This window comes from Crotalus tigris, unplaced genomic scaffold (assembly GCF_016545835.1).
Source record: "Crotalus tigris isolate CLP2741 ecotype Arizona unplaced genomic scaffold, ASM1654583v1 scf7180000021352.268788, whole genome shotgun sequence".
NCBI lineage: Eukaryota > Metazoa > Chordata > Lepidosauria > Squamata > Viperidae > Crotalus > Crotalus tigris.
In genome coordinates this window covers 52,704-67,141 of record NW_024098466.1, presented here as the reverse complement: position 1 = coordinate 67,141, position 14,438 = coordinate 52,704, and the positions used below count along the sequence as shown (strand labels likewise).

Here is a 14,438-nt window from a genome sequence, read left to right as displayed (position 1 = left end):
ACACATCCAAAGGTGCTTTTTTTCAGGACTGGACTTTCTTGTTTTTCTTGGAAGACGTTTTGCTTCTCATCTCAGAAGCTTCTTCAGCTCTGACTGGATGGTGGAGAATGGAAGGATTTATATTCCTTGCAGAAAAACTGGTCATTTGCATCCTTTTTGAGAGTCGTTGAGGCCACCTGGCGGCTTACCTGTGTCCTCGGTGTCACCTAAGTAGTGCAAATGTCTGCGGGGCCTTCTTGGAACTGTTTTCAGCACGCTCATTTTCACTAGTCAGGTCACCCTGAGGACACAGGTAAACCTCCAAGTGGCCTCAATGACCCTCTAAAACAGACATGGCAAACACAAAGCCCGGGGGCCGGATGCGGCCCGTGAAGTGGTTTCATGTGGCCCACGAAGCCATCCTGGAAACAGTGAGGGAACGGCCCCCGCTGCCTTGGCCCTGGCCCAGGCCAGCCGGGAGCCAATGTACAATTTTGTGGTGGCCATCTTGGCACTTGCCCCAGTTCCACCCCCTTCTGCCAGAGACCCTCAGATCTGTCCCACTCCTGCCCAGCCCCCACAGGCACCCTTGACACGAATGATGTAGAACTGACCACGCCCACCCAGTAGGCCGCACCCATTCCATCCACGCCCACCCAGTAGGCTGCACCCACCCTGGCCACACCCACCTGCCCCCCCCAAGGGCAACCGCAATGCTGATGCGGCCCTCAGTGAAATTGAATTTGACACCCCTGCTCTAAAAGAATGCAAATGACCAACTGGCTGCAAGGAATATAAATCTTTCCATTCCCCACCATCCAGTCGGAGCTGAAGAAGCTTCTCGGAGGAGAGGCGAAACGTCTTCAAAGAAAAACAAGGAAATCCAGTTACCACCTAAAAAAAGCACTTTTGGGCCAACCATGACCTGAGGACAAGAATTTCCATAGACGAAGTCCACACATCTTTCAAACTTGCCAAGGTTGAGAAAATCTGCCTTGTAGGATAAATCCACCTCAACTGCACCTCTTTACCAGCTGTCTATGGAGTGAATTTTCAGCGAGGAAGTCAAGCCCACTGGAGATTTTTAAGAAGAGACTAGTCACTAGACAGTCACTTGTCTGAAATGCTACAGGCCAGGGGTCTTCAAACTTGGCCCTTTTATGACTTGTGGACTTCAACTCCCAGCATTCCTCAGCCAGGCACGCTGGTTGAGTAATTCTGGGAGTTGAAGTCCACAAGTCATAAAAGGGCCAAGTTTGAAGACCCCCTTGTATAGGGTCTCCTGCTTGAGTAGGGGGCTGGACTAGAAGACCTCCATGGTCCCTTCCAGCTCTATGCTATGCTATGCTATCCTATCCTATCCTAATGTTATAATAATAATAATAATAGTAAAGTTGGAAGGGATCTTGGAGGTCATCTAATCCAACCCCGTGCTCAGGCAGGAAACACTATACCATTTCAGACAAATGGCTGTGCAGTCTCTTCTTAAGAACTTCCAGTGTTGGAGCATTCACCGCTTCTGGAGGCAGGTTGTTCCACCGGTTAATTGTTCTCACTGTCAGGAAGTTTCTCCTTAGTTCTAGGTTGCTTCTCTCCTTGATTAGTTATATGTTATATGTTATGTATTTCCATTCTCCCTGAATCTGCTCCAGCGAAAGCCACCCTCTCGACAAGTCATATCTGCACTACTTCCATTGACTTCCGCCACTCTGATCCCGCAAATGGAAGACTCAGAAAGCTGCCCTTTGACAACCTGAAGTCACGGCTGATGAAAGTCGAGAGACGAGGACCGCCCCCGCCTTTCCAGCGAGGATGAGAGAGAGTGCAAACGAGAAGGAACGAGCGAGAGGGACGGGCAGAGCGGCTATGGCGGCCGAAAAGGCTCCTCAGTAGGCGGAAGGCGAAGCTCGGCGGGTTCGCCAGGCCTCCGGGATGGCGGCTCACCTGAAGAAGCGGGTCTACGAGGAGTTCAGTAAAGTGGTGGTCCAGGTAGCCGCGAGGGTCTCCAGGAGGGAAGGAGGGGTCGGGGTCGGAGGGAGTTTATGGAAACCAACCTGTGGGGCTGGGGGGGGGAGTCCGGGGTGGGTTGGGGTGAAACGCCTGGTTGGCTGGCTGGCTTCACACGACATGTTGAACCCGGGTTATCGAAGCAGGCAGCGCCTTCTATGCTTCAGGCACTCTACGTCCCAAGGAAATGGTCGGGTTCTCACGTTACACTTGACCCGAGTTAGTAGGACCGTGTGAACACGACGTGTGATGCTTGGGGGGGGGGGGGAAGTATAGCATCTATACACTTCTTTTATATATTTTTATATACCTTTTCTTCCGTATTTCTCTTGGATAGTCTCCCATACATATTTTTCAGACCATTTTTAAAATATTTTTTTTCCATGCACTTTCTTATATATATCACTAACTTTACCTAGTTTTGGGGTAATGAAACATCTTGCAAGAAAACAACCCAGGTCAGAGAAGCACCAAGGATTGGTCATATTTTTGAAGATGAGAAATGCTTGTTGAGGCAATAACACAACATCCACAAAGATAGTCCTCGACTTAGGACCGCAGTTGAGCCCCAAAATTTCTGTTGCTAAATGAGACATTTGTTAAGTGAGCTTTGCCTCATTTTGCAACCTTCCTTGCCACCGTTATTAAACGAAACACCACAGCTGTTAAGTCAGCAACACGGTTGTTAAGTGAATCTGGCTTCCCCATTGATTTTGCTCGTCAGAAGGTCGCAAAAGAGGATCACGTGACCCCGGGGGACACTGCGACCATCATAAATATGAACCAGTTGCCAAAGCGCCTGAATTTTGATCACGTGACCATGGGGCTGCTCCAAAGGTCGTAAGTGTGAAAAATGGTCATAAGTCACTTTTTCCAGTGCCATTGTAACTTTGAACGGTCACTATATGAACGGTTGTAAGTTGAGGACTATCTGTAATACCGAGGGTTGTTATGGTAGTATAATAATAAAACAAAAAGATGTAAAGAAGTCCATTCTAAACAAAAGAAAAAAATTGACCGTAGTGTAAACTCTGCCTTAATGTTTCAGCAACAGCAGCATGAAGAAATTTCGGCCAAAAAACTCCGGCTAACCAAGCCCAGCAAATCCGCTGCCCTTCATGTAGACCTTTGCAAGGCCACATCGCCCGCCGATGCGTTGCAGTATCTTCTTCAGTTTGCTCGAAAACCTGTAGAAGCTGAAAGCGTGGAGGGTGTCGTGCGAATCTTGCTGGAACATTATTACAAGGTAGGACAATTCTGTGGGAGGAGAAACTTGACCATGAGCCGGCCGTGTGCAGTAGCAGCCCCAAAAGCTAATACAATCTTGGGTTGTATAAACAGAGGCATAGAATCAAGATTACACGAGGTATTAGTACCGCTTTATAAAACCCTAGTAAGGCCACACCTGGAATACCTCAGCCAATTTTGGTCACCAGATCACAAAAAAGACTTGAGAGTTTGGAAAAAGTTCAGAGAAGAGCAATTAAGATGATCAAAGGCCTGGAGACTAAAACATATGAAGAACGGCTGCGGGACTTGGCTAGTCTAAAGAAAAGAAGAAATAGGGGAGACATGATAGCAGTGTTCCAGTATTTGAGGGGCTGCCACAAAGAAGAGGGAGTCAAGCTATTCTCCAAAGCACCAGAGGGCAGGACAAAAAACAATGGTTGGAAACTGAACAAAGAGAGAAGCAACCTGGAAGTAAGGAGAAACTTCCTGACAGTGAGGACAATCAACCAGTAGAACAGCTTGCCACCAGAAATCGTGGGCGCTCCACTACTGGAGATTTTTAAGAAGAGGCTAGACCAGGGGTAGGCAACCTTGGCTCTTTTATGACTCGTGGACTTCAACTCCCAGAATTCCTGAGCCAGCCATGCTGAGGGGAAAGGGAGAGGTTTCCAAGCTGAGCCTTGCTGGCTCAGGAATTCTGGGAGTTGAAGTCCACGAGTCATGCAGGGGCCATAGTTCCCCCTTCTGAGGAAGTGGGAGAAGTCCACGAGTCATGAAGGGGCCATAGTTCCCCCATGCTGGCTGAGGAATTCTGGGAGTTGAAGTCCACGAGTCATGAAGGGGCCATAGTTCCCCCATGCTGGCTCAGGAATTCTGGGAGTCATAAAACAGCCAAGATTGCCTACCCCTGAGCTGTCACTTGTCTGAGATGGTATAGGTTCTCCTGCTTGAGCAGGGGGCTGGACTAGAAGACCTCCAAGGTCCCTTCCAGCTCAATTCTATGGTAAAACCACGTTTGAGATTTACAGGTAGTTCTTGATTTATGAGCACAGTGGAAACTGGGATTGATGGCACATTCCACCTGCCGCCGCCCCCCCCACTTGCTCTCTGCTATCCCTCCCTCCCTCCCTCCTTTTGCTTATCATATTGATGGACAGGTAGTCCTCGACATCATCACAATGGAGCCCAACATTTCTGTCAGTAAGCGAGTGAATTTTGCCTCATTTTACGAACTTCGTTGGCGCAGTTGTTAAGAGACTCACTGCAGTTAAGTTAGTAAACTTAAGTTAGTTGTTAAATGTATTTCTGGCTTTCCCATTAACTTTGCTTGTCAGGAGGCTGAAAAAGGGGACCACGTGACATCCCCCCCCCCCAGAGCACTGCAACTCTCATAAATACGAACCAGTTGCCAAGCGTCTGCATTTTGATCATGTGACTATGTGGATGCAGCGACGGTCGTAAGTGTGAAAAACAGTCATAAGTCCCTTTTTTTAGTGCCATCACTTTGGAGAGTCACTGAACAGTCGGTTGTAAGTCAAGGATTTATTTATTTATTTATTTATGAGACTTATATACCGCTTTAAGTGCAAGCACTCTCTAAGCGGTGTACACCAGTAAGCAATGTATATATATATATATTTACATTGCCCCCAACAATCTGGGTCCTCAGGATTACCTGTATTATTCTCATTGTGTTCCTTTGTTATTGTTTATTTTTCCATTAGCTTACTTCTGTTTACACTCCTTTTATTTTCTTTCTTTTTATTATTGTAAGTAGCCAAGAAGAAGCCCATGGTGAGATAGGCAGCGACTAAATTTGACAAAATAAAATAAATATCTGGAAAATTTGTAATAATAATAATAATAATAATAATAATAATAATAATAATAATAATGGTAGTACCAATAGTCATAGGCTCCTTGGGTGCAATCCCAAAACAACTGGAGCACCACTTGAACACCATTGGCATTGACAAATTCGCTATTAGTCAATTAGGAACTGCTTCCATCCTGCGACGATATCTGTAATACCATCAAACATCCACATCTGCCTATCCCAGGTCCTGGCTAAGGACTTGATAGGTAGACAAAATGCCAAATCCAGTCTGAACACCTGACTGACTGTGGGAGGATCAATAATAATAATAATAATAATAATAATAATAATAATAATAATAATGTTGGAAGGGACCTTGGAGGTCATCTAGTCCAACCCCCTGCTCAGGAAGGAAACCTATACCATTTCAGACAAATGGCTGTCCAGTCTTTTCTTAAAGATTTCCAGTGTTGGAGCATTCACAGCTTCTGGAGGCAGGTTGCTCCACTGGTTAATTGTTCGAACTGTCAGGAAATTTCTCCGTAGTTCCAGATTGCTTCTCTCCTTGGTAGGTTCCATCCATTGCTCCTTGTCCTGCCTTCAGGCGCCTTGGAGAAGAGCTTGACTCCCTCTTCTTTGGGGCAGCCCCTGAGATATTGGAATACTGCTATCATGTCCCCCCTCGTCCTTCTCTTCGTTAAACTAGACCTACGCAATTCCAGCAGCCGTTCCTTATATGCTTTAGCCTCCAGTCCCCTGATCATCTTTGTTGCTCTTCTCTGCACTCTTTCTAGAGTCTCAACATCTTTTTTACATCGTGGTGATTATCAAGCTGTACAATCGATAAGTGTGACCGTACCCGATTTTATGACCTTTTTTTGGCACAGTTGTTAAGTGAATTACGTGGTTTAGTGAATTGCACACCTGGTTTATCATGCAACAGAGCCGGCTATAGGAAGGCAAGAGGCTGTTTTGACACCCTTCTCTTATCACCCAGGAAAATGATCCCTCTGTCAGACTGAAAATTGCTTCCTTGCTGGGCCTGCTATCAAGAACTCCTGGTTTTTCTCCTGACTGCATTCTGGATGATGTTGTTAACACCCTCCAAACTGAAAGTAAGTGGTTTTTTCCCCCCAACTAAAGAATTGTTTCATGATATGTAAAGCATGCGAGGCAATGAGCTTCCTGGAGTCACCATGAGTGAGTTGTGTGGCCAAGTACACTTTCAGAAAGAAAAAGAAAGAAAGAAAGAAAGAAAGAAAGAAAGAAAGAAAGAAAGAAAGAAAGAAAGAAAGAAAGAAAGAAAGAAAGAGAGGGAGGGAGGGAGGGAGGGAGGGAGGGGGAGAGAGAGAGAGAAGGAAAGGAAAGGAAAGAGGGAAGGAAGGAAGGAAAGAAAGGGAGGGAGGAAGGAAAGAAAAGAAAGAAAAAGAAAAGAAAGAAAAAAGAAAGAAAAGAAAGGGAAGGAGGAAAAGGAAAGAAAGGGAAGGAAGGAAAGAAAGGAAGGGAGGGAGGAAGGAAAGAAAAGAGAAAGAAAAAGAAAGAAAGAAAAAGAGAAAGAAAGAAAGAAAGAAAGAAAGAAAAAGAAAGAGGAAAGAAAGAAAGAAAGAAAGAAAGAAAGAAAGAAAGAAAGAAAGAAAGAAAGAAAGAAAGAAAGAAAAGAAAGAAAGAAAGAAAGAACTGTGTGTGGGTATGCCTGTGTGTTTGTAGAATAAAGTAACAGGTAGTCCTCAACTTATGAGTACAATTGAATCCAAAATTTCTGTTGCTGAGCAAGGAAGTGGTTCATTGAGTTGTGTCCCATTTTGGGACCTTCTTTCCCATAAAGCGAGTTACTATAGTTGTCAAGTGAATCGTGCAATCGAGAAGCGAATTTGGCTTTCCTTTGCTTGTGGGAAGCTGGCTGGGAAGGTTACAAACCGTGATCACATGATCCCAGGACAGTGCAAATACATGTCAGATGCCAAGGCGCTGAATTTCGATCATGCGACTGTGGGGATGCTGCAGTGGTCCTACATGTGAAAAAGGGTCATAAGTCAGAATAACAGTTGGAAGGGATCTTGGAGGTCCTCTAGTCCATCCTCTCCTCAAGCAGCAAGTGGTTGTCCAATCTTTTATGGATGGATGGATGGATAGATAGATAGATGAGAGATGAGCGAGAGAATAGATAGATAGATAATGAATAGATTAGATCAGTGGTTCTTAACCTTTTTGAACGAATCGCCCCCTTGAGCCAATGAGGAAGTTGTCATCGCCCCCCTCCCCCAACATAACCTCTCAATCACAACATAGGAAATAATTCTTCAATTTATGCAAACACTTTTTTTGATTTCTTTAAAACTGTCATCAGGACATATCGATGCAAATCATTTATTTCCAGTCTTTTTCCCATATCTCCCATATTCTGGCCAATGGCGCGCTACTGTATGGGTAGAGGCTGCTGTGCAACACGCATGAAGATAAGCGATGCGTCTTCACATATGTACGGCGTTCTGTACTGAAGCTAGCTGGAGGAACATTTGAAAACACAATTCAATCCACTAAGAGCGATCATCTGATGTTTTTGTACGACAGATATACAGCGATTCACTGTACGAAAAAGTCTCAAAAGTGTCCCCAAAACCTCTCACTCCATTGCCCCCATATCGCCCCTTTTTTGTTCCATCGCCCCCTTGAAAAATGAAATCGCCCCCTGGGGGGCAATATCGCCCAGGTTAAGAACCACTGGATTATATGATAGAGAGATAGATGAGAGATGAGTGAGAGTAGATAGATTAAATAGAGAGATGATAGATGATAGAGATAATGAATTAGACATGTCAAACTTGTGACGTCGCGCAACATATCGGAGATTTTTTCACTATTGCCGGCAATGGGGTGGGCGCAGCTCTGGTATGATGAAACTGGCTCGCGGGCCGGCAGTTTGACACCCCTGAATTAGATAGATAGAATGATTAGATAGATGATAGATAGATAGATAGATAGATAGATAGATAGATAGATAGATAGATAGATAGATAAAGATAGGTAGATAGATTAGGTTAGATTAGATTATATAGGATAGGATAGATAGATTAGGTAGATGAGAGATGAGCAAGAGTAGATAGATTAGATCAGTGGTTCTCAAGCTTTCTAAAGTCGCGACCCCATAATACAGTTCCCCATGTTGTGGTGACCCCCAACCACTTATACATCACCAGGTGCCAGGGGCGTGGCCAAAGGAAAGGGGGGAAAAATGGCAGACAGCCTTGTTTGGCGACCCCCATGAAATGGTCGTTCGACCCCAAATGGGGTCCCGACCCACAGGTTGAGAACCACTGGATTAGATAGATGGATAGATAGATAAATAGATGATAGATAGATAATGAATAGATTAGATAGATGATAGATAGATAGAATAGATGATAGATGATAGACAGACAGACAGACAGATAACTTTTATTGTCATTTTTTACTGTAGGCACAATGGCACACATTAAAAATGAATTTTAGTTGCTTACTCTCAAAGTGTACACATACCTAACACACATTTAAACACGCTATATAACATGTCCAGACCTACACATTTACACTATAAGTAACATATAAATATTAATCACTGTCTTCTTGAAAAACCTCTTTAAAAAAAAAAAAGCCCTCTTCTTAAAAAGTCCCTTTTTTCAGCGCCAACTTAAAGAGTCCCTTTTTTCAGTGTTTCAAATGGATACTAAAAGAATGGTTTTAAATTGAGGACTGTCTGTATGAGAAGCTTGACTGCTGTTTGCTCTCTGTGTTACTTAGAATTAGGCCACTGTGGATTGTTTAAAAATAATCCATCGTTTAAAAATAATCCTGCCATGGTTTGTTGCGGGAACACCAGCCAAGTCAGCCCCAGATTGCGTTCTTGTTCTCTTGTGAATGAGTGAGTGAGTGAGTGAGTGAATGAAACTGTGTGTATGTCTCTGTGTTTGTAGAATATGGCACTAAAACTAGACACCAGGACAGTTTTTTTCCCCCATGCCCTCGCTCTGCTAAACAACTAATTCCTACAACTCTTGTCAAACTACTTAGTAAGGCTGTATTGCTATTATTCTCAATTCAATTCAATTTATTATTATTACAGCCAAAGGCCAACACATAAATAAAACATTCAAATAAAACAAAAATAAACAGAACCAACACAAGAAGACATAGCAATATATAGCCATTAATGATGTAATCAATGGGTGACCAAGGTCTGCCTAGTTTTACAGACAGTATATAAAAAAAACGAGCTAGCTTCAGAAAAACTGAATCATACTGACCTGACAATAAAAATAACATTGACTATAGTCTAATGCTGGATAAAAACATGTAATAAAATTGATTATAAAAGATGATTGAAAAGATCTAAAATGTTTATTTATGTTTCTGGCTAATCCCCAGTGCTGCTGCGCAGAATCTAGCCGATGCGATTACTCTCAACTTTCCTATTACCTTTCTCCTAATTTACTTAGGACTTTAACTTTGTGGCGTGTATCTTAACGATTTATATTCTTTTATTTAGTATCCTAGTATGATTTATGTTGTTTGCTTATTTAGTATCCGATGACTATTTCTAAGTGTTGTATCTTACGATTTATTTATGATACGTATTTTTATGTTGATTATGATCATGATTTATCTCTTGTGGCTTATATCTACACTGGGAACTTCTGCAACCGGAGACAAATTTCTTGTTGTGTTGAATCACACTTGGCCAATAAAAAATTCTATTCTGTTATTCTATTATTGTTACGATCCTTGGCCAATCGATTCCCATTCAAGAACAAGACCCTCTTAAGAGTCCTTGGTGCTGTCTGAGTTGTGGCGGTTTGCTTTCTAACGTTTAATTACCTAACTAGGTAACATTATCCGTGCTAGTGAGGGTGGAGTTTGACATAAGTAGCTTGTCCTTTTTCTATAGCATGGTTGTTACGCTGTGTCTTCTTGTGAGTACATGTGGCTTTTTTTGGTTTGTTTTCCAGAATCTCACCAAGTTCTGGCTCAGCTTTTGGATACTTTGCTGGTGATTGGGAATGAGCTTCAGGAAAATCCTGCCGTCCGAGGGCGTCTTGTAGACGTAGCCTGCAAGGTAATTCAAGATGGTCAGCCAACGAAAAAACTCAGCTTAAGAGGTTTTTTTTTTTTTTAAGTTATTTGACGGTATAGATCAGGGGTCTTCAAACTTGGCCCTTTTATGACTTGTGGACTTCAATTCCCAGAATTCCTTAGCCAGGCACGCATGCCTGGCTGAGGAATTCTGGGAGTTGAAGTCCACAAGTCATAAAAGGGCCATGTTTGAAGACCCCTGGTATAGATCTTTCAGTTATTTGATGGTATCCAGTCTTGGCAACTTTTAAGACTACTAATAACAACAACAACAACAAAGCAACAATAATAATTTCTATTATCATTCTATTATTATTACTATATGTTTCTATTGCAACCTGGCCATTGAAACTGCGTGATTTTGGATGAAACGTGTAACACTGATACCCATTGTCATTGGGGCACTGGGAACTATGTCCAAAAACTTTGCAAAACACATCAAGAAACTGCAGCTTCCTGCAATAACTCCAGCAATGCTACAAAAAACTGCGCTACTCGGAACATCTTGCATTTTAAGGAGGTACCTGGTTGACACCTAGGATGTTGGTAGCAACCCGTGTCAGCCATCAGCGCCAGTCAATTTGAATGTTCAGTTGACTGATTTCACATCTAATGAATAATAATAATAATAATAATAATAGTTGGAAGGGATCTTGGAGGTCATCTAGTCCAACCCCCTGCTCAGGCAGGAAACCCTATACCATTTCAGACAAATGTCTGTCCAGTCTCTTCTTAAAAACCTTCAGTGCTGGAGCATTCACAGCTTCTGGAGGCAGGTTGTTCCACTGGTTAATTGATCTAACTGTCAGAAAATTTCTCCTTAGTTCTAGGTTGCTTCTCTCTTTGATTAGTTTCCATCTGTTGCTTCTTGTCCTGCCTTCAGGTGCTTTGGAAAATAGCTTGACCCCCTCTTCTTTGTGGCAGCCCCTGAGATACTGGAACACTGCTATCATGTCCCCCCTTGTCCTTCTCTTCATTAAACTAGACATCCCCAATTCCAGCAATCGTTCCTTGTATGTTTTAGCCTCCAGTCCCCTAATCATCTTTGTTGCTCTTCTCTGCACTCTTTCTAGAGTCTCAACATCTTTTTTATATTGTGATGACCAAAACTGGATGCAGGATTCCAAGTGTGGCCTTACCAAGGCCTTGTATGGATCTCATGTGGACCTCATTTCCCAGAATTCCTTAGCTAGCTATGCTGGCTGGGGAATTCTGGGAGTTGAAGTCCCCAAGGCTTAAAGTTGCCAAAGATGGACACCCCTGGTACAAGATCAATGTTTTTCAACATTTCTTCCCGACACAATGGATAATAATCGTTTATAAAGTTTATCGTGGTCCCTCCTGACATGCAGAAAGCAGAAAAAAATCATGGGGGAATCTACTTTTCCCTTTTTGCTCCATCAGCATTTGACAGATTCCTCGCACGGTGTAAGGAACAAATGCCTGCTCCTGATTGGCTGTCTGGGGACAGTGGAGAAAGCTGTCTCGAAGGAAGTGGAACGCCAGTCTCCCAAAGACGTGCAGAAGATCATAGGGGATCACTTCAGCGACCAGGATCCACGCGTTAGGACTGCAGCTATCAAGGCTATGGTAGGTCTGCCTGAGAAGAATAGTGGTTTAGAATTAACTATGGAGCTTAGTAGAAGGTAACAGGCTTAACTCTGGCAATTCTCAGGAAAAAAAAAATTCCTTGGTCTAGATCAGGGGTCTCCAAACTTGTCAACTTTCAGACTTGTAGACTTCAACTCCCAGAATACCCCAGCTGGCTGTGGAATTCTGGGAACTGAAGTCCACAAGTCTGAAAGTTGACAAGGAAATCCTTGGTATAGATGTACAAGTAGAGGTTAGCCCAAGGTGGTGGGGGGGAACCTTGGCTCTTTTATGACTTGAGGACTTCAGTCCTGTTGAAAAATTGGAAGTGCTCATTTTCAGTAAACTCATTGTAAAATGTGGTCATGCGATTGCAGGGTCCTGCAAACGTCTGTAAATGCGGCCGTGTTGCCCGTAGTTTGGTCACCCCGATTGTGGAGGGCTCCCCACTGTTGAAACGTCAGAACTAGGTTGTAGCTACCCCCAAGGTGGGTCCATCGTAACTTTGAACGGTGGCTAAGCGACTAGTCATAACTTGAAGATGATCTGTACTGGAGTTGACCTTTGTAGTAATGGGCTATGGAAATGTAGCCAAAATCCTGGTAACATTTTGTTAGAAATTCTGTATTCAGAACAAAGTGTACAGTCACCATGGGTTTTTCTCCTTAACTGCAACAGGAGTTGGGGAAACTTTACTCAGAACAAAAAGACATAGAATGAATGAATGTATGTATGTATGTATGTATGTATGTATGTATGTATATATGTTTTCTGAGGTTTTCGCGGGTGTTTGTATGTAGGTCTTTGGTTATTCGGGTTTTCTCCCGCGTCAAATTTGACGCGGGAGAAAACCCGAATAACCAAAGACCTACATACAAACACCCGCGAAAACCTCAGAAAACAAATACACACACACACACACACACACATACACACACATACACACACATACATATGCATATGTGTGTGTGTGTAGGTCTTTGGTTATTTGGGTTTTTTCCCGCGTAAAATTGGAAGTGTCTTGGCTCCTAGAAGCGCGAAGCCGAAAGCACCAGCCTGAAGATACGAATGGGACTTCATCGAAACGTCGCCAAGACACTTCCAATTTTACGCGGGAAAAAACCCGAATAACCAAAGACCTACATACAAACACCCGCGAAAACCTCAGAAAACATACACACACACACACACACACACACACACACACATACATATGTAGGTCTTGGCGTGTGACGTTTCAATGAGGTCCCACTCGTCATCTTCAGGCTGGGGTCTTCGGCTTCGTGCTTGTGCAAGTAAAGTGTGATCGGAGCTGCCGTCTCTCTATAAATATTGGTGGGGGTGTGTAGACTGCTGCTTAGTTGCTGTAGGACGGTTGGTTGGCTGTGTTGGAGTTATTGTTTGTGGATTGTTTGGCTGTTTCGTAACATCCTGAGTAGCTGAGGTGCTGGCTGTGTGCCCATTAGTCTTTTGTGTTGTAACGACCTGGGTAATGGGTTGTGTGATGACATCCTGAGATCTAGTGTAGTGATATCCTGAGTTCTGTGTTGCACCATCCTGGGTGGTAGGCTGTATACATACATATACATATATACAAACACATACACACATACATACCATAGATGCAAACTTATAAACGCTGCCATCTATTGGTTGGCTGTGGTTGTTGCACAAAATGCATGCAAACTTGTATTCCAACACATTTTCATGTTGTTTTGCAAAAAACTTATGTTCTTTGAATTGCTATAATAACAGTCTGGTGTTTGTTTCTTTTTCTATAGTTGCAGCTTCACGAGAGGGGATTAAAGTTGCAGCAAGCCATTTATAACCAGGTAACAATTACGTGCTATATCAGTTTAGCAAAGAGCTCTAATATTTGATGAATCCCAGAGAAATATTAAGGGGGTTTGCTTTGATTAGGTTTTGGTCTAGTGGTTAAGGCACCAGATTAGAAAGTGGGAGACGCTGAGTTCTAATCCTGCTTAGACATGAAAGGCAGCTGGGTGACTTTGGGCCAATCACCAGGAGATGGTGAGTTCTAGTCCTGCTTAGACACGAAAGCTAGCTGGGTGACTTTGGGCCAGTCACCAGGAGACGGTGAGTTCTAGTCCTGCCTTAGTCATGAAAGCCAGCTGGGTGACTTTGGGCCAATCACCAGGAGATGGTGAGTTCTAGTCCTGCTTAGACATGAAAGCAAGCTGGAGATGCTGCAATGGTCATAAGTGTGAAAGTTGGTCACAAGTCACTATTTCCAGTGACGTTGCGACTTCGAATGGCTACTAAATGAACTGTTGTAAGTCGAGGACTTCCTGTAACGGCGAAATGGCTGGCCGCTAATAACCTCCTGGGCAATCTTCCGTTGCAGGCTTGCAAACTCTTAATGGATGATTATGAACAGGTCCGCAGTGTAGCGGTGCAGCTTACCTGGGTCCTGAGTCAGCTTTACGCAGAAAGGTACGTACAAGTGTTAGGTAGTTCCACAGGAAGGAGAACATGTAAACAGGATTGGGAGAAGCTAAGTTGGGAAGGGAATTCTGGGAGTTGGAGTCCAGACATCTTAAAAGTTGCAGTGAAAATCTGGTGTACAGATAGCCCTCGGGTCGTGAACCTAATGGAGCCTAATAAAGCTAAAGCTAATAAAGAAGGTCAGGGGTGTTACCCAGTTTTAGGATCTTTTGGGGGGGTGGTTGTTAAGCAAATACAGGTGGTC

At 43.5% G+C, this 14,438-nt stretch overlaps 1 protein-coding gene across 1 annotated transcript in view; it reads left to right on the top strand.

The window, feature by feature from the left end:
• Window positions 1-1,796: 1,796 nt before the first annotated feature.
• The window catches only part of INTS4 (integrator complex subunit 4), a 38,573-nt gene continuing 25,931 nt past the window's right edge, over window positions 1,797-14,438 (top strand). Inside the window, exons 1-7 of the mRNA XM_039370035.1 lie at window positions 1,797-1,968; window positions 3,035-3,232; window positions 6,030-6,147; window positions 10,015-10,121; window positions 11,543-11,728; window positions 13,510-13,560; window positions 14,094-14,182. Coding sequence (XP_039225969.1) covers window positions 1,912-1,968; window positions 3,035-3,232; window positions 6,030-6,147; window positions 10,015-10,121; window positions 11,543-11,728; window positions 13,510-13,560; window positions 14,094-14,182 — 806 coding nt within the window. The 5' untranslated portion in view covers window positions 1,797-1,911. The remainder of the gene's footprint in view (window positions 1,969-3,034; window positions 3,233-6,029; window positions 6,148-10,014; window positions 10,122-11,542; window positions 11,729-13,509; window positions 13,561-14,093; window positions 14,183-14,438) is intronic.